General features: G+C 61.6%; 1 protein-coding gene across 3 annotated transcripts in view; it reads left to right on the forward strand.

Moving 5' to 3' along the window:
• Window positions 1–395: 395 nt before the first annotated feature.
• BEGAIN (brain enriched guanylate kinase associated) overlaps window positions 396–17282 on the forward strand; it is a 46007-nt gene continuing 29120 nt past the window's right edge. For 2 of the 3 annotated variants that reach the window (XM_082448256.1, XM_082448257.1), the window contains exon 1: window positions 396–544. In XM_082448256.1, coding sequence (XP_082304382.1) covers window positions 503–544 — 42 coding nt within the window. In that variant the 5' untranslated portion in view covers window positions 396–502. The remainder of the gene's footprint in view (window positions 545–17282) is intronic. The other variant, XM_082448259.1, reaches the window with a different exon arrangement.

Raw genomic sequence — 17282 nt, forward strand, 5'->3', positions numbered from 1 at the left:
GAATGGGTTGGACAGGTCAGTACTGAGGGTTCCCGCCTTCAAGGGCTCATTCACTCTTCCCCTCAAAGCTCGGCCTGTGCATTCATTCCTCATTCATTCGTTCCTCCCGCACGCTCCGCACTCATTCATTCACGCGCTCTGCCATTCATGCTCACGGGGGTTCATTCATCCCTGCCCCGCCGCCATTCCCTCCCCGGTTCCCGTGCGCACGTGGCGCCCAGCGCCCTCAGTCCGGCCCCGCGCCCCCCGAGTGCGCCCCGCTAGAGCGCTGCGGGGGGAGCCGCTGAGTCAGCCGCGGCTGCGCGGGGCCGGGGCTGGCGGGGAGCCGGGCTGGGGGCGGGGGGCGGGCGCTCCCTGCGGGAAGCCGGGCGGGGTGGGGGAGCCCCGGCCGCGCCGGCTCCGGGCGCGCTCGGCCTCGGCGGGGAGGGCGCGGGCCGGGGGCGGCGGCGGCGGCGGCGGCGGCGGTGGCGGCGGTGGCGAGCGGCGCGGCTGCCCCGGGGCCATGTGGACGGGTGGCCGGCGGCCGGGCCGGCTCCGCCGGGCGGTGAGTACCTGCGATCCGGGAGGGCAGGGCGCGGGCACGGGCGCGGAGGCGGGGCGGGCACCACCCACGCGGCGGGGCGGTCTCCGCGCGGCGAAGGAGGCGGCCCGCGTGCCCCCTCCCGCTGGTGGGGGGGACGGTCCAGCGTCGTCTCCCCCGCCCGTGGCGCTCCCTCCGGTGCCGGTGCGCCGGGGCCCTAACAGGAACGCTTGCCCGGCCGCGGGGAGCACTCGCGGGGCGGGGCGGGGCGGGGACCCGGCCTCAGCGCGCTGCCCTGCCCCCCACGCGGCCGGCCTGGGCACCTGGGTCCGAGTTGCCGGGTCTTCGCCCCCCAACACGTGCGTCCCTGCGGCGAAAGGGAGGGTGGGACGGGGCAGGGGGGCAGGGCGGGGCCTGGGGATCGGGGACCCGCCGCTGTGCCCGGCGGGTGGCCGGGGTGCAGGCAGGCCCCCTCCTGCCCGGGGTCAGGGCTCGGTGAGGCCGCCCGCCTGGGAGAGGTCGAGGAGCCGGAAGGAGGCTGGACCAGGGGCTGGTTCATTGAGCGTTTGCAGCGCGTGGGCTTGCGCCGGCCCCAGACCCCCTCGGTGGTCTCATTCGGCACCTGCGGGGCAGGTGTTCCCATTCTCCTCAGTAAGAAGCGAAGCCGCTGAGGCTCAGGGAGGGCAGGGCTCGCCCAGGGCCGCTCCGCTGAAGCTTCCTCCCTCCCTGAACCCCAGCCCTGTTGGATGGGAATTGCTGCCCTAGCGTTTCCGCTTCCTGCCTGGTTTAGAGGTGTTTCCTTCCTTGTCTGGGCCCCACCCCATCCCCAGTGTGGTTCCTTTGGGGCAGGAACAGCGTGGGCGACATCCTGGAGTCTCCTGGACCAGCAGGATGGGAGCAGAGCAGACACCCAGGAGTGAGCGGGGGTGGCACAATGAGCTGTGCCTACAAAGGAGGAGCCCTGGATGGCCAAGGTCAGCCACAGACCTGGGCTGTGCAGACCGAAAGCTGACCAGGGGTCAAGGCCTTGGGGCCCCGGGCCAGCAGGACAGGGTCTCCATGGGCCTGGCTCCTATGGAGGCCCCAGTGCCCTAGATCTTTGGGGCCGGGGACAGGTCCTTGCCCTTCACTGGGCCCCAGTCCCCCTGCCCACTGCCTGCAGCAGAGCCCTCTGCACTCCCAGGGCCAGGGAGGACTGTGGAAGGAAGCCCCTTATACACTGTGGTGTGCCGTCCCAGCCAGGCCGGTGTGGCCCTGCTGGCTGGGGCAAGTGGCCCATGGAGGCGGCTCTGCCTGGCATCTGTGACGCACAGGGCGGGAAGGCAGCAGCCTGGGCCCTGGCAGTGTCCCCGAAAACCCTTAATTTCCCCGACTCTCACTATAATCAGGGCAGCACAGAAAAGCAGGCACAGTGGCAGATGCGGCTTCTTCCCGGCAGCTGAGCGCTGGCGCCGGGCGAGGGGAGGCTGCGCTGCTGCAGAGGGACCCTCCCGAGCTATTGTCTCATATTTGTAGATTCCTGCGCTCCGTGTTCCTCTTATCCTCAGAACCTGAGGCTGTTCGTACCTGGGATGCTGAGTGGGCAGGGCTAGGGGTGCCTAGAGCCTCAGTGGTGTGGGTCTGGCTTTCCATGCGCCGGGCGTGGGGAGTGGGTCGTTTCCGGGTCAGGGAGCGGAAGTGAGTCAGAGCAGTCTGGAAGGTGATCGATCCCCCATCCTCTCTCAAAGACCCTTGGGCACAGGGTCTGGCCCCAGATAGCTGCCATTTATTGAGCACCTACTACGTGCCAGGCCCGGTACAAGCATCTTCACGCATCGTCTCCCTGGCAACACTTTGAAGTAGCACCCCTACTCCTGTAGGCACTTAAGGATGGTTAAGAGTGAATGAATGAGAGGGGAGGAGAGCAGTCCGTGGATCCAGGGCTTGGTTGGAGATGGTTCACAGTTTCCCAAATCCCAGGAGGCTCGTGAATCCCAGGAGTGAGCAGGAGTTGAACAGGGGAGGATAGAGGAGCATGAGAAGCACAGCCTGAGTCAAGGCCTGGGGGTGAGGGGGGGGTGCGAGGATCAGAGGAGGATCAGTCCAGCTGGAGTGTGGAGGTCAAGGGCAAGGGCATGGCCATGGGTCGGCGTGTGTGTGTGTGTGTCTCCTCCCCTCATAGCAGGTAAAGATCTCTAGAGACAAATCCAAGGGTGACCCCAGGCTCACTGTGTTGGCCTAGAATTACCCCCAGGGTCCCCTCCTGGTTGCCCCTCCTGCCGCAGAGCAGGTCACTAGCCTGGAGGAGAGGCCTGGATAGGAGTCTGGAGTCTTGGGTTCCAGTTCCTCCTCTGCTGTGTGACCTTGAGCAAGGCCCTGCCCTCTCTGGGGCTCAATGTCTGAGGCACAACACCTCTCTCGGTCAGAGGAGTGGCTTCCGTGGCCCGAGAGCAGGCCCTCGATGGTAGCTGGTGGTGGGAAAAGCTGACCAGAGCTGTCTCCGTTGGTTCAATATTACAGGAATGAATGGCTGAGTGAGCAAATAAATGAAGGAATTCTCCATCCCCCTAGCATACTCTCCCCATGTACCCCACTCTGCCCCTTTCACTGGGACCACTTAGGTGACTCTGATACAGACCTCACCTTTCAAGATCTCACAGTCTACCTCCAGGAGGCATGGACCTTGACTAGTGTGGCAGGTGTTAGGAGAGTGACGGGGACCTTCACTGTCCCCCCGCCCCCAGCTAGGAAGGGGACCCAACAGTGGCTCCAGCCCCAAAAGGCCATGCACCTGGAGGCTACCACTGCAGCAACACGTGGATGCCGGGTTGGATGGATGGGGACTTGAATAATGTCAATAAGGTGATGGATGTAAGAACAGATGGGTGGATGGATGGATACAGGAAGAGTGGATGGGTAAGTGCTTGAGGGTATGTTGGTGATGCATGGAAGGGTGCATCAGTGCACAAATAGACACATGTCAATGGATGTATGCATCCGTGGATGGACAGATGGATGTGTGGATACAAGATACAAATGACAAGGATGGATACGTGGATGAACGGGTGGTGGATGGCAGGTACAGGCACGGAAGGATGCACTGAGGCGTGAATGGGTACATGCTAGCAGATGAATGGTTACAGGGATGGATGGGTGAAGCATCTTCTCATGTAACCCCCCGTCCCTCCCGTTCCGTGATCCCATAGCAGGGAGGCTGCAGGGCTGGGGAGAGGGCAGCGGGCCATGAGGCCTCTCCAGTTATGCTGGAAGACATGCTCAGGGAACGATGAAGCCTCAGTGTAGCCTTCTGTAAAGACAGGTGACCAGCGGGGACTCCTGCATGGAGCTCCTTGTCCCGGGAGACTTTCTGGAAGGTCTGGATGGCTCAAGTGCACCCCCCTTCTGAGGAACAAAGGCTGGGGCCGAATTCAGAGTGCAGAAATGACGGCACAAAGCATGAATGCTGGGCCTGTGGCCACCCTCGAGGGTTCTGTGGCCAGCACAGAAATAACCAGAAGCAGAGGCAAGGTAATGAAAAGTGTGAGAATCCTCAGACCCGGAATGTCCTCGTCTATAAAAGAGGGGGATGGTAATAGAAACTTCTGCACTGGCATGAGGGAGGCTTGGAAGGTGACTGCACTCTGGGTGTTGGCTACAGTCCCTGGCCTGTGGCAGGCCATGGCCGTTTACCAGTCAGCCCTCGGAGCCCGTCTCCTCCTCCGTGAAATAGGGTGGCACGTCCCAGTTTGGGGGGTTGCCGTGAGAATAAGTGAGGTGATGTTTGGAGCTCTTAGCAAATGCTCAGCCTGCCCTCCCCACCCCCCAGCCGCCGCTGCAGGGTCCCACCAGAGCCCTGTGGCCGGGTTTTCCTGTTGCAGCCCCAGGAGCTGGGTCCCTCCTCCCTCGGAGCTCACAGACACCAGCTTCCCATCCTTGGGAGCAGGGTGGGTCTGGGTGGTAGAGGAGGGACTGAGGGGGTCCAGGAGTGAAACAGGGCATGAGTGCCTGACCTCTGGGGGTCCCATCCTGGGTCTGCCACATCCAAGCCATGTGACCTCAGACAAGTCACTTGGCCCCCATGAGAGGCTGCTCCTTTAAGCATAAGACAGTTCACGGCTGTCCCCCCTCACAGGACTGGGTGAGGATCTGGGTGAGGATGTGGAGCTTGGCACACAGTAGGGGCTCGGGAAGGGGGGCTGGAGCAGATGAGTCAAGAGGCAGGGGAGCCGGAAGCCCTTTCGGGAGAGGCAGCCCAGGCTGCTAAGAGGTGAGCAGGCCCAGGCTGCGAGCCGTGGCAGCCGACAGCATCCTCCGGGGCCTCGGGCCCAGGCGGCGGAGAGCCAGTGGGTTGTTATGACAACAGGAACTTGTCTGATACAGCCGGCAACTCTGGGAGAGGCTCAGAGGACCGGCTGGCCAGGGCCCCCAGAACATTCCTGTGACCGCACATAGTAGGGGAATGGCCAAATTAGAGCCCCAGGCTGTTGGGTTCTGAGGTCCCACGAGATGCCAGGCTCTGTGCTGAAGACACCCAGCGTGCTCTCTGCACCCTCACTACATCACTGCCCAGGGCTGGGTACTGCTGTGTCCCCACATGGCAATGAGGAGGGGACGTGACTTGCCCAGGATCAATTGGGGTGTTGGAGGTGGATTTGACCTTGGATCTGCCGACCTCCAAGTTCTGTTCCCACTAGTAATGGAGCAGGGCTGGATGACTGCTGCTGGGGAGGGGGGTGTCCACGCGTAAAGGGGTGGCCTTCCGGGGACTGCAGCAGTGGCTGGGAACACTGTGGCCTTCCAAAGAGCCTGAGACCCCTGACTCCCCACGTTCTCCTGCCCAGTGCCCAGCCCAGAGGAGGTCCACACCAGTCTGGGGGTGCTTGTGAAGAGGCACTCGGACCTGGGGGACTTCAATTATTCATTCATTCGAGAACTCCTTGTTGAGCGCCTCCTATGTGCCTGGCCCTGTGCGGGGAGCTGGGGTAGAGTAGAGCTTACATTCTAGGGGGACACAGATAATAAACAAATAATTGCAATGTCGATTACAGGTAGGGGTCATGTTAAGAAGAGCAGGGGTTATAAGAGGCTGCTGCAGGGGTACCTGATCTGATCTGGGGGTTGGAAGGCGACAGGCTATTGAACGTGGGCCCTGAAAGTTAGTTGGGAGTTAGATGATGAGAAGGAGGGGAAGAGAGAGAGAGGGAGAGTGCTCCTGGCAGAGGGAACAGCAAGTGCAAAGGCCCTGAGACCAGAGAGAGCTTGGTGCATTCAGGAACTAGATGAAAGTTCCTGGAGTGGTCTGTGTGGGAGGGTAGAAAAGACACTGGGGCCTTGCAGGGCGTATGAATGTGTGATGTTGTCTGGTTATCTGGTCTGTGATTTTAAAAGTTCACACTGGCTCGTTTGTGGGGTGGACCAAGCTGGGGTCAGGGACCCCAGGGAGGGGTGATTATAGGTGTCCGGATGAGACATGGTGGCACCTGGGACCAGCAAGGTGATGGTGAGGATGGAGGGAGGTGGCCAGGTGTGAGAAAGGCTGAATAGTCAGGGCCTGATGGTTAGGGGTACGGTGGGGGAAAGGGGGAGGGAAGGTCCAGGCAGCTTCCATCCCTGTCTTGGGCAGGTGAGCTCATGAGGCTTTTCAGACATTTAGTCACAGGTGCTGTGAGGCTTCCAGAGAGGTGTCCAGCTGAGCTCAGAAAAGAAGGGGTCCCCAGCACTTGATGTGAGGCATCTAGGCACTGCCAGATGGGCAGAGGCCCCAGGTACACAGGCATGAGCAGGCAGTGCCAAAGAGAGCCTAGGCCATCCTCCAAGCAGCACCAGAAGCCAGGGCCGGGGATCATGGCCAAGAGCCCGGGGCTGCCACCCCCTAGCGAGCCTTCCTTTGACTCATGCAGCTGCATCCCAGGAGTTCTGCGTGGACCCCTGGCTTCCTGAGATGCCAGGGATCTGTGTGTCTCCCTTCACGCAAAGGAGCAAGGGCTCTGGCCCTTCTCTGCGGTATTCTTCCCCACCCCACTCCCCATCTAACTGCACCCTGGGCCCCCATGTGCCAAAGGCTCTTGCCTCATAGCGTTGTCAACCATGGTTCCTAACCTTATCCCCTGTGTATCAGTGAGGAATTGCACACAGCTGCTAGTAACAGGGACTGGAAATAACTGTGGCTTAAATAAGACAGGGGGTTATTTCTGTCAAGTTAAAGAAGTGCCAGAGGCAGGTGGTCCAGGGCTAGTGTGATGACTCAGTGGTCATCAGGAACCCAGGTTCTTTTTTGTCTTTCTGCTCCTCCAGCCTTTACATACGGCTTCTGCCTCAAGTTTGCCTCACAGTGCGAAACAGCTGCAGTAGCTCCAACCATCACTTCCATGTTCTAGATAAGAAGCAGGAGGGTTTGGGAGTGGGAGCAAAAAGGGCACAGGCAAGCTTTCTGATCCCTTTTAAGGAGCAGTCACACCCAATAATTTCTGTTTATATCTCATTGGCTACCCCTGGCTGCAGAGGAGCCTGGGAAATGCAGTCTTTTAGTTGGGTATCTTGCCTCCCAGAATAAAAGGAGGGTTCTTCACTAAGGAAGAGTGGGAGGACAGTGGGCAGCCAGCAGTCTCCACCACTCCCTCCCATTCTGCCAGATGGATGCGGTTCTAATTTCCCCTCCTTCAGGCCCCGTGTTCACCCATGTCCCTGCACCCAACCCCACACCTGGCAGAGATGAGGAGACGTGGGGAGTGGAGGGTGTGAGGCCCAGCCCAGGGCTCCCCCCGCCCCACGGCACACAGCAGGTGCGCATTCAGTGCAGGCTGCCTCCCCAGGCAGATGAAGAGCCCAGGACATGACCTTCCCTTCTCTAGCACTTTCTAAGCCCTGGAGTCCAGCTCCCATTTAGTGAGAATCAATTTAGGGGGTGGGAGGCCCCCTGCCACGTGCTGTCTGGATCGATGGGGGCGGGCGTTCAGCTGATCACTCTGGCCAGTGAGGGACGGGTGGCCCTGCCCCCGCCCCTCAGAGGGCGAAGGGGTCCCAGCCACGTGGGAGGAGAGAAGTAGGTGTCAGTGAGGTACTTGGAGAGGCTTGACCTTGGACTGACCAAGGAGGATGTTCTCAGGGGCCGGCTCCCAGGCACGGGGCTCTGACCCCGGCAGCCGCAGGCAGGATGGCCACGGCTCCCTCGTGGAGCCCAGGGCCGAAGCCCCCAGGAAGGAGGTCTGCAGAGAGGACCTTCAAAGCTGCAAACTGAGCCCCACCTCAGGTCAGAACCCCAAGGGCCCACCATCTCACCCCAGCTGGGTGAAGCAGCCTGGCCAGGAGGAGACAAAGGCGTCACCTGGCCTGCTGTCCATCCCGGAGCCCCTGGGTGCTGGCAGCAGGGCTGCCACCGGCCCTCTCGCCTGGCTGAGCCGCCGACAGGAGGCCAGGCTGCCCTTCTCCAGATTCCTGGATGAAGTCGCTGTGCGGGTTCTGGACCCCGGGACCCTGGAGGCCTTCCGGGGGCCCAGAGGCCGCAGCCCGGAGCCCTCCCCAGGTGAGCAAGACCCAGGCCTGGCCCAGGAGCCCCTCGCAGGAGCTGCAGCCCCAGAGAAGACCCTGGCCCTGAGCCCCCAGCTGTCCTCGGAGGTGGCCCCGGAGGCTGCAAGCAGAGGGGGGCCAGGCCGGGCCACGGAGACCAGTGTGCCTCGCGTGGGCAGCAGCAAGCGTGGAGGCCCAGCTGCCTCCCCCCAGAGGCCTCCAAGCCCGGTGAGTCTCAGCCCCCGCCCATCCCCCAGGGGGCAGCTGGACAGAGGTCTGCTGGGGCCCCTTCCCTGCTCCCTTGATGGGCCATTTCCCCACAAGTTCTGGCTGACCCCCTCCGAGCTCCCTCATCACCCCCCTTTCATAATCACTGTAACGGGAAAGACCTTAAGCACCCAAAGAATGAAGCTCTAGGATGGAATTCCTGGCTTTGGGGCAGGCAGGCTATTTCTGCAGTACGCATGAGTAAACAACAAAGGTAACAATAATGTCACAGCCCCAGTGGCCGAGACCGTGGTGTTTCACCACGGGATTTTATATGATGATTCTTTTGAAGTTTTGAACCTCAGACACGTCCACGTGAGGTAGGATGTCACAGTCCCGTCAGGAAGACGGGTGGGTCCATGTCCTTCCTAGCTGCCCATTTTATGGAGTTGGAAAACTGAGGCTCTGAGTTGCCCCGGGGCCCCCTGGGGAGGCTGGGCTTGGACTGAGGTCTTCGAATCTAAATAGCACGTCATCACCCACTCCACACACACACACTTCGGCCTCAGACAGAGGGGCAGAAAGATTCGGTGAGAACTGCTCGGCCGTGCTGGGGGATCGGGTCGTGCAGGGTGTCAGGATGGCGGCACCCCACCTCGCTGCTAGCCTTCGTCTCCCAAACCACCTGTGTCCCCCGGGGCCAGGGCGGGTCCTTATGGGCTGTGGAGGACCTTGTCCGCTCCTGACTACTCTGGGCACAGGATCGAGGTGGGGCTGCAGGGCCAGGTGGTGGAGATCTCGCCCCGGCCCCTCCCAGAATGGTGGCCCTGCGTGGAGAGGTTCTTTTAAAAACAAAATCCTGGGCGGTAGGAGAGAGCTGATGCTTGCCGAGCGCTGACCAGAGTTGTTCTAACTCTCCATCCCTGTGCACCCCCAGCGGGTCGGTGTCATCTTTGTGCTCCAGAACTAGTGCGTACTGGGAGGACACAGGCGAGGGGAGGTCACGGGAGGAGCGGGGCTGGACGCAGGCCGTCTTAACCTCCCCCTCTGCACCTACGCTCCTCCGCGTCAGTTGCCTCCAGTGACCTGACCTGCCTCTTTCTCCAGGGAGAGCCAGGGAGCAGCGTGGTTGGAGGGGAGCTCTGGGTATCTGAAGACCACCATAGCTCCCTCTGGGGTCCGCTGGGCCAAGCGCAGCCGGGGAGTTCTCAGCTCAGGGGAACTCAGCTCAAGGACCTGGGCAGGTTGCCCACCCACTCAGGGCCTCGGTTTCCCCGGCCGTGGAAAAGCGGTCATGGTCACGAGTTTTCTTTCACCTTGTCACGGGGAAAGCGTCCAGCAGGCACCTGATAAGGATCGCGTCCCCGGCCTCCTCCACAAGGGCCTGGCGATCCGGGACCTCCCCACCCTCCGCTCTAGGCTCTGCGCACCATGCAGACCTCACTCCAGGGACCACTGGGTCCCGGGGGAGCCCCATGATGCCCAGGCCTCTGGAAGATTCTGTCTGAAGGCAGCACAGGGCCTCGGGGACCTGTCGGGGTCCTGCCACAGGTGCTGGGGGGCAGGGCTCTGTCCTAGATCCCGGCCAGAATGTCCTTCCCAAGGAGCTGGTGTTGGCTCCTTGAAGTGGGAGGTGGGCATCAGCCCCCAGCCCAGCCCAGCCCAGCCCAGCCCAGCGTCATATGTGGTCAGCTCCAGCCTCGCATCGAATACTCCAAACAGGCCAGTGAGAGAGATACTAGGATCTAGCCCATTTCACAGACCAGAAACTGAGGCTCAGCGAGCAGAGCCCGGCAGGGTCCTGGCTGGGCTGTGCCCTGGCTCAGTGAACCCGGACAAGCCACATGCCCCAGTGTCTTCGTGTGTGTGGCAGGGGATTAGAGATAATGCGTGGAGGTGCCGGGCACACAACAGGAATCCCGTCCCTGGGACGATGGTAGCCATGAAGGTGGTGATGACGGCCCCTCTGCCTAGCCTGGACAGGCTTGTGTCCTCGGAACAGTTCCCAGGGTGAAGGTGGAGCTTCGGGAAGGTAGGGAGACCCCGGGCTTCCAGGCAGCAGTCTGAAAGCCCTTTCTCGAGGACAGTGCCTGGAGTCGCACCGTTCACCACTTCAGGGAGGAAGCGGCAAAGCAGGCAAGGGTGGGGGAAGGCCTCTGCCCCGTCTGGCTGCATGGTCGTGGGGGACTCTGGTCTGACCCTTCACTGTCCAGCAAACAAGAAGCCATTGTGGAAGGTCTCCGGGACCTCCAGCCGTCACTGTCACAGACCTGGTACCAAGGCTCACTCGTACTACAGTGTGAATGACTCAAGCCAGTTGTTTCCTGAGAACAAAATGGGCAGAAGAGAGCAGGAAGCACAGGCCGGGGTCAAGGAAGGAGAGGCAGGCTGGGGGCTCTGAAGTGGCCTTAGTGACGTTGTGACAAGACCCCAGATGCCAGGCCTGGAACTCCCCAGAGCTGCGTTTGGATCCTGCCCGAGGGGCTTTCCCACCATGAGAGCTCACGAGCAAGCCCCCTCCACCCTCTGGACCTCAGGCTCCCCGTCTATAGGGCCAGTTTAAGGTGTGATAGCGCCTCTCCCCATTGGGGGACCCCCAAGGTGCCTCTGGAGGGGGCAGCTGCTTCCCTGCTCCCCAACTGTTGCCATGTGGGAATGTGGGCCGGAGTTGCCAGATCTTCCAAAATTTCAGTAGAAGCCAAAAATACGGATTTTAAAATGTAAACTCTCCCAATTTTTAAATGTTGGCTCAAACGTTTAAAAAAAAAAATTAAAACCCTCTCGCAGGCCAAATACAACATGCTGGCGGGCCAGATTTAGCTCAGGAGGCCAGTTTGCAGCCGCGGGCCTAGTGCATCTGTACCGGCGCACGGCTGGGAACCCGAGGCCCTGCCCAGACCATGCAGAGAAGCGCGGGGCTCGGCCGGGGCACCTCTCAGCCCGCAGCGAGGTCCTCCAGAATCCCCAGGGGAAGGACATTCTTGGCCCCATCTGGGGACAGCCCCAAGCTAAGGTACGGGTTCAAGTCCCCAACTTGCTGATTGACCTTGGGCCAGCGCTCGCCCCTTTCCCGTCCATCTCTGCTCACCTTGGTATTCCGACTAAGGTATCAGGGGATGACCCACTGTGTGCCCAGCGCAGCGAGCCCTGCGGGGGATGCTGAGGGACCCGAGGCCGGCTTCTCACCCATGACACAGGCTTTGACACCGCCTTTCCCCTCCTACCTCCCCACCTGCCCCTTCTTGGTCCCCTGGGCTGGCCCCGCCCCCTCTCTGACCCCTCGCCTGGCAGAGCCCCTCCTCTTCCCCATCTATGCTCACTCCCTTGGCGACCTCATCCAGTTCGGAGCCTAAGTGCTGTCTCCATGCTGGCCACTCCCACATTCACATCTCCTGGACCCTCCTCTGAACTCCAAACCCAAGTCCCTGCCTTCTTGTCCGTATCCCTGCTGGGATGTCTGGACCTGAATCCTGATCTTCTCCCCAATCCCCTCCCCCTTCAAGCTGCTCAGGCCAAAACCCATGGCCTCATCTTTGGCAATTCTTCCTTCCACCCCCATCTCTAGTCTGTCAGGGCATCTGAGCGCCTCTCCCACCTCCACCCTGGTCCCCACTGGATTTGTATAGGTGCCTCCAGCTGGACTCCTCGGGCCCTGCCCTCACCCCTCAGTGCGTCCTCCGCACAGCAGCCCGAGGGGTCCCCACTCTGTTCAGCTCTGTCAGGGCTTCCAACCCACTCAAGATAGAAGCCAAAGTCCTGACGGTGGCCCACGAGGCCCCCAACTCAACCTCTGCTCCCCACTGGTGACTGGACGCTCCCTGAACTCAGGGCAGGAGGGGCCCTGCACTGATGCCCCGGGTAATCTGCCTCCCCGCTGTGGGACTATCAGCACCTTGAGAGCAGAGAAGTTCCTCTAGTTTAGTCTGTTCACTGCTGAGTCCCCTAGAACGGGGCACACAGTGAATGTTTGTTGAATGAATGCAAGAAGGCAAGGAGTGATGTAAAACCTCTTAGAAGAGGGTCCACCCTGAGTGATGACGTCAAAAGTCTGGCTCAGGAGCGGCGGCTGCAGCCCTTCACCAGCCCTATCCCCAAGACAGTCCCATACACATACGTGGCCACCGTGTCACTCACAACGTCCTTTGAAGATTTTCCATCTTCCCTAGATGAGGGATTGAGCTCAGAGAGGTTGAGGGTTTTGCCCAAGTTCACATAGCTGCATAGGAAGCCCAAGTCGCCATCAGTGGGAGGTGGGTGGCCGCTACCTTGGCCACATCTGGGATTTGGTTACCGCCCCCCCCAGTCTCTGCCCTCTGTACTCTTCGGCTCGTTTCCTCCCCTTGAGAAGAGGGTGAAGGAGCAGGATAAGGAAGAAACCAAGGAAGCTGGAGCTCAGAGTAGATCTAAGGAGGGCCCAGGGGACCCATCACAGGCCCTGAGGGAGGGCAGGGACTCGCCCAGGGTCACAGGGTGAGTCGGAGGCAGAGGGGAGGCCTCAGCACCCAGCAGACCCCTCCCTGACCTGGACCCGCTTTCCTTCTCGCGACAGTTTCCGGCAACCACAAGATTTGGGTGGGAAAGGGCAGCAATACAACCGGGCCAGATGGTCCAGTAGAGGATTCACACATCTGCTCGTGGGGGCCGGTGCGGGACTGACCCGCATCAGCAGAGGGGTTCCCTGGGCAGGGCTCTGTGCAGGTGTGTGTGTGCCGGGTACCAAGCGGGCTCAGGTGCCCCCCCAACGTGGGGGTGGGCTTGGGGGAGGGGCATGGGACGACGGGTGAGTGATACGGACCATGAGAGCAGACCAGAGGCCGCTCGAGGTGGAGAGCAGACGCCGCTGGCTGGGGATTAAGAGCAATTGCGTCCATTCAGGCGTCACCAACTGCTCATCAGAGGCCTCTGCAACAGGCCCTAGGGATGGAGACACCGTGGCTGAAGCAGAGGGGCCCTGCTGTCAGTGGTGTCTCTTGTCGTGCAGGTGCAAATGGACAAAGGATGAGTCCAAAGGGACAGGGCGTGATGAGAAATCATTTGGTGGGAGAGAGGAGCTACTTTAGGTGGGTAGTCAGAGAAGCAAAGATCCAGGCGGAGGGAAGAAGTGCAAAGGCCCTGAGGCAGGAGTGAGCTGGGTGAGCTTGGGACCAGCAAAGTAGCCAGTGTGGCCAATGTGTGCCAAGTGAAGGGCAGGTGGTGGGGGTGTGGTCAGAGGGTTAGGCAGGGCCCAGTCGGTATTTACCAACCCCTCGTGGAGGCTTGACTTGTGACGCGGAGTTGCCTCCCTCCATTGCCCCTTGGGAGCACCTACTATGTGCATCCGTCACGTGCCCAGGTGCCACTGGGAGGATGGCAGCTTGGGAAGCTGGCCCCAACCCTCCACGCTTCTGTACCCAACCTGCAGGGGTTTGCCTCTTGGAGCCTCTGTTTTTGCATCTGTAATATGGGGGTTGTAAGACACACCTCGCAAGTCACCATGGGGATTAAATAGGATTGATTTCCTTAACAGGGCCAAAGGCTGCGCTGGCTATACAGCAGGCAGGCAACTAAAGGGTGGAGGGACCTGTCTCTGGCCCTCTGGAAGCTCAGAGTCTCTCAGGGAATAGGGAAAGGAGGGAGGTGGTGGGGCTGTGGTGGTCGGCAGGGAGCTCAGAATACGGCTCGGGGTGAAGGAGGGTGAGCATTCGGGGCGGCAGGGACCAGCACCGGCAAAGACACAGAAGGAAGCGGTAGCAGGTGGGCTGAGGCAGGGATGCATGGTATGGTCCAGTTTAGCCAACAAGTGGGGCTTGTGTGATGCTAGGAAATAAAGATGGCCACTGGGCTGGACCATCCAGAGGGGCTGGACCACCTAGAAGAGATAAGAGGAGAGTTTAGGGCAGACAGTGACAACGTCACAGGTGTGTTGCAGGAATAGGCATGGGGCTGTGAGTATGGGGTGAACCAGAGGGACAGCGCCCAGGGCAGGGATGGACTCTCCCTCGGAGGGCACCCAGAGTGCCAGCCTGTGTTCCTACCTGTATCAGGAGAGCACTGGGACCCCACTTGCCTGTGGGTCCCTGGAGGGGCCAGATGGGGCCTTGAGGGTATTTCCTGCCACATCATTTCACACTGGGGACCCTAGACATCTCCAGGTCCCTCGTAGTCATGGCCCCCACCAGCCCCTGCCCCCTCCTATAACGGAGGCACTACCTCTGACCTGAGACCCAGGCAGTGCCCCCATTCTCCTCCACCCAGCCCAACAGGCAGGCCTCAGCTAGCCTCAGGTGACTCAGGGCAAGCCACTTCATGCTCTGGCCCAGGTTTCCTCATCCAAAAGAGGGGCATCTCAGGAATATCCCCAAATCTTGTGATTATGAATTGCAGAGTCAAGACTCCGGCCCCAACACCAAGACCATTGCCAAAGGCATAGCCCCTCCGCATGGCACCAGCCACACACATCTGTGACTGCTCTTTGCACATACACCCAGAGCACAACTCCCACCCCCTGGGTGAGGTGCTGGGCTAGCCCTGGGACACAGCTGGGAAAGACACAGGCCCTGCCCCAGGGAGCACAGACCTGGTGTGGAGGCCAAACCCAACTACTCCGCTGGGCCTCCATCATGGAGGGCTGACTGGAGGAGGCGGCCTTTAAGGATGAGGGCAGTGGTGACCACACAGGCACTGGGTCTGGGGAGAATGTGAGACTGCATGGTAGGATCAGAGCCAGGCTTCAGGGTCTAGATTAGAGGAGTGAAGGGAGGGGCTGCTGAGGTGCTGGGGTTGGACCCCCTCCCATTCCATCAGCCTTCTGCCCCTCCCACCCTCCCTCCCACCCCACCCCGTGCCACCAGGGCGACTCAGCAGCCTCTCCTAGAGTCCCTTCTTGGGGGAGAAATTCCCAGACAGGCCTTGTAGAAGAGCTGAAACATTCAATATAAATAATAAATGCGAGATTTTTATAATTAAATTTTAATACATTCTTATCAATTTTAGACAAACTCCCTGGCAGGTCATTCATTGTGAGTGACTGACGCAACTGGAGACATATAAGGGGTGTCCCCAGCCTTTGGGTGGGAAAGGTCTCTGAGCAATGGGGTCCAGGCCCAGCTGGGCTCTGTCTCTGAGCTTCGCTCTGCTTATCTGTAAAATGGGAGTGACTGCTTCCCTGAGGAAGAGCTGGACGGTGCGGTGACCGCAGGGCTGCTGGGTGGTGGTGTCCTTATTATCTCTGCCGTTCGGCTGCGAGTGGACTCCCGGGAGGCGAGCCGCGGTTTCATTTCTCAACCATTAGCCCCTGAGGGCAGGGCTCACCTCATTTGCTGCCGCCTCCGAACCCCAAGAAGCAAGCCCAGAGCTAATGAATGAGCGAGGCACCGTGGGTGGCTGATGGAACACTTGGACTTTGGGGCTTGGGGCTGACCCTCGCCACGCAGGGCTCCTCCCACCCTGCGTTGGCGGGGTGGAGGCCAGGCCTGCTGGGTGCTGGGGGTGCCCTGGTGAAGGCACAGGGCTCCTGCCTGGAACTCACAGCCAGAAGGGAAGAGGCAGGAACAGACACGCCAGGGAGGTGTAGGATTCAAGCATGCATTGTCCGTGTTTATTGAGCGCCTGCTGTATGCTGGGATCTAGTGTGCTGAGCGCGGTGATGGGAACCTGGGAAAGGTGGGCCTGGGTACATAGGGGGCGTCGGGGAGATGCTGGCCAATCGGCCAGCTCTTTGTCTTGGGGGAGGAGGGTATATAGAGGGGTCTGGGCTCGTGGTCTCCGACAACTTTTAGAGCGTCGGGGATTGTGTCTGGCCGCCAGTCCAGACGCCTCGGGGATCCTTTCCTCTGGAATTCCTTCCCGCACCCCAGCCCCTCCACAGTCCGCGATGCAGAAGGGCAGCAGAGCGCCTCGTCTTGCTCCCCCTGCCCCCAAGCCCAGCTCGCAGGTGAGGAAACTGAGGCCAGGGGAGTCTCGGGAGGGCCTGACCAGCACCCGGGGAATCGGTGGCCGAGCCTGGCGGAGGGCCCCCGGTCGGGCCTTCCAGCTCGGCGCTGGCGGCCGGGCTGCGCCCTCGCCCGGCGGGGCTGTGGGGAGGCGGCGTGGGGCCCCGACCGGAGCGGAGCGCGCTCCCGGCGGACGCGGCGGCGGCGCCCGGCGCGAGGGGCCGGGATGGGCAGCCATCAGTCTTCCCAGGTGTGTCGCGTGGTCCCTGGGCTCAGCCCCACCGTCCCCCTTTAATGCCGGCCATGGTACGGAAGGACGGGGAAAAGCCCCCGGGAGCGGCCTCTCCCGGGCGATGGACAGCCCTCCCCGCGCCCCCCACGTCGCGCAGGAAGTGCGATCCCGCCCGGGCCGCTAGCGGTCCGGGTCGTTCGCCGGCGCCCGCAGGGTTAACGGCAGCCGGTGGGCCCCCCGCCCGGCCCTCGGAGGGACTGCCCGGCTGGGCGGGGAGGGTCTCCAAGCCGCGCGCGGGCGGGTCTGCGCAAGCCCGGCAGGGAGCCCCGCTGGCGAACAGGGCGCGCAAGGGTTAATCCCTTGGGCCCAGGAGGGGCGAGCCAGGCCCGGACCCCAGAAGCTGAGGGCAGCAGGGTCCCTGATTGAGGAGTCTGAGGTCCCGACTGCTAGCACGCTCGGATCGTGTGCGTGTCAGGTTCTGCACTCCCATACGGCCCCCAATTGCCCGATTTGAACATTCTCCGACTCGGAGATTCTGCAATTCAGGGCTTGGCTTCCTCCGGGAGGGAGCGCGGGGCTGGAAGGGTTAACGGGCGGGGTGGGGCGTGGGGGGGGGGTGTGCAGCGGGGACCGCGGCCGCCGGAGAGTTAACGCAGCCAGGCCGGGTCCCCTCTTTTTCAGGCAGGCGAGACTGGGATCGCCCCGGTCAGCGCGGTCCCGAGTCCCCGGGCCAGCCCCTTCCTCTCCCCGGGGGGCGTAACTCGGTGCGCGGCGGCCCGGGCGGGCTCACCTGTTACTCGGCCGAGGCCCCGCGCACCCATTGAGTCCCAGGGACGGCGGCCAGTGAGTGTGGGCTGGGGGCGCGCGGGCCGGACTTTAAAACAACCGAGCCGCGCGGGGGTGACCCGCCGCCGCGCCCGCCTGTGCC

Source organism: Balaenoptera physalus (assembly GCF_965194825.1).
Source record: "Balaenoptera physalus genome assembly, chromosome: 2".
Taxonomy (NCBI): domain Eukaryota; kingdom Metazoa; phylum Chordata; class Mammalia; order Artiodactyla; family Balaenopteridae; genus Balaenoptera; species Balaenoptera physalus.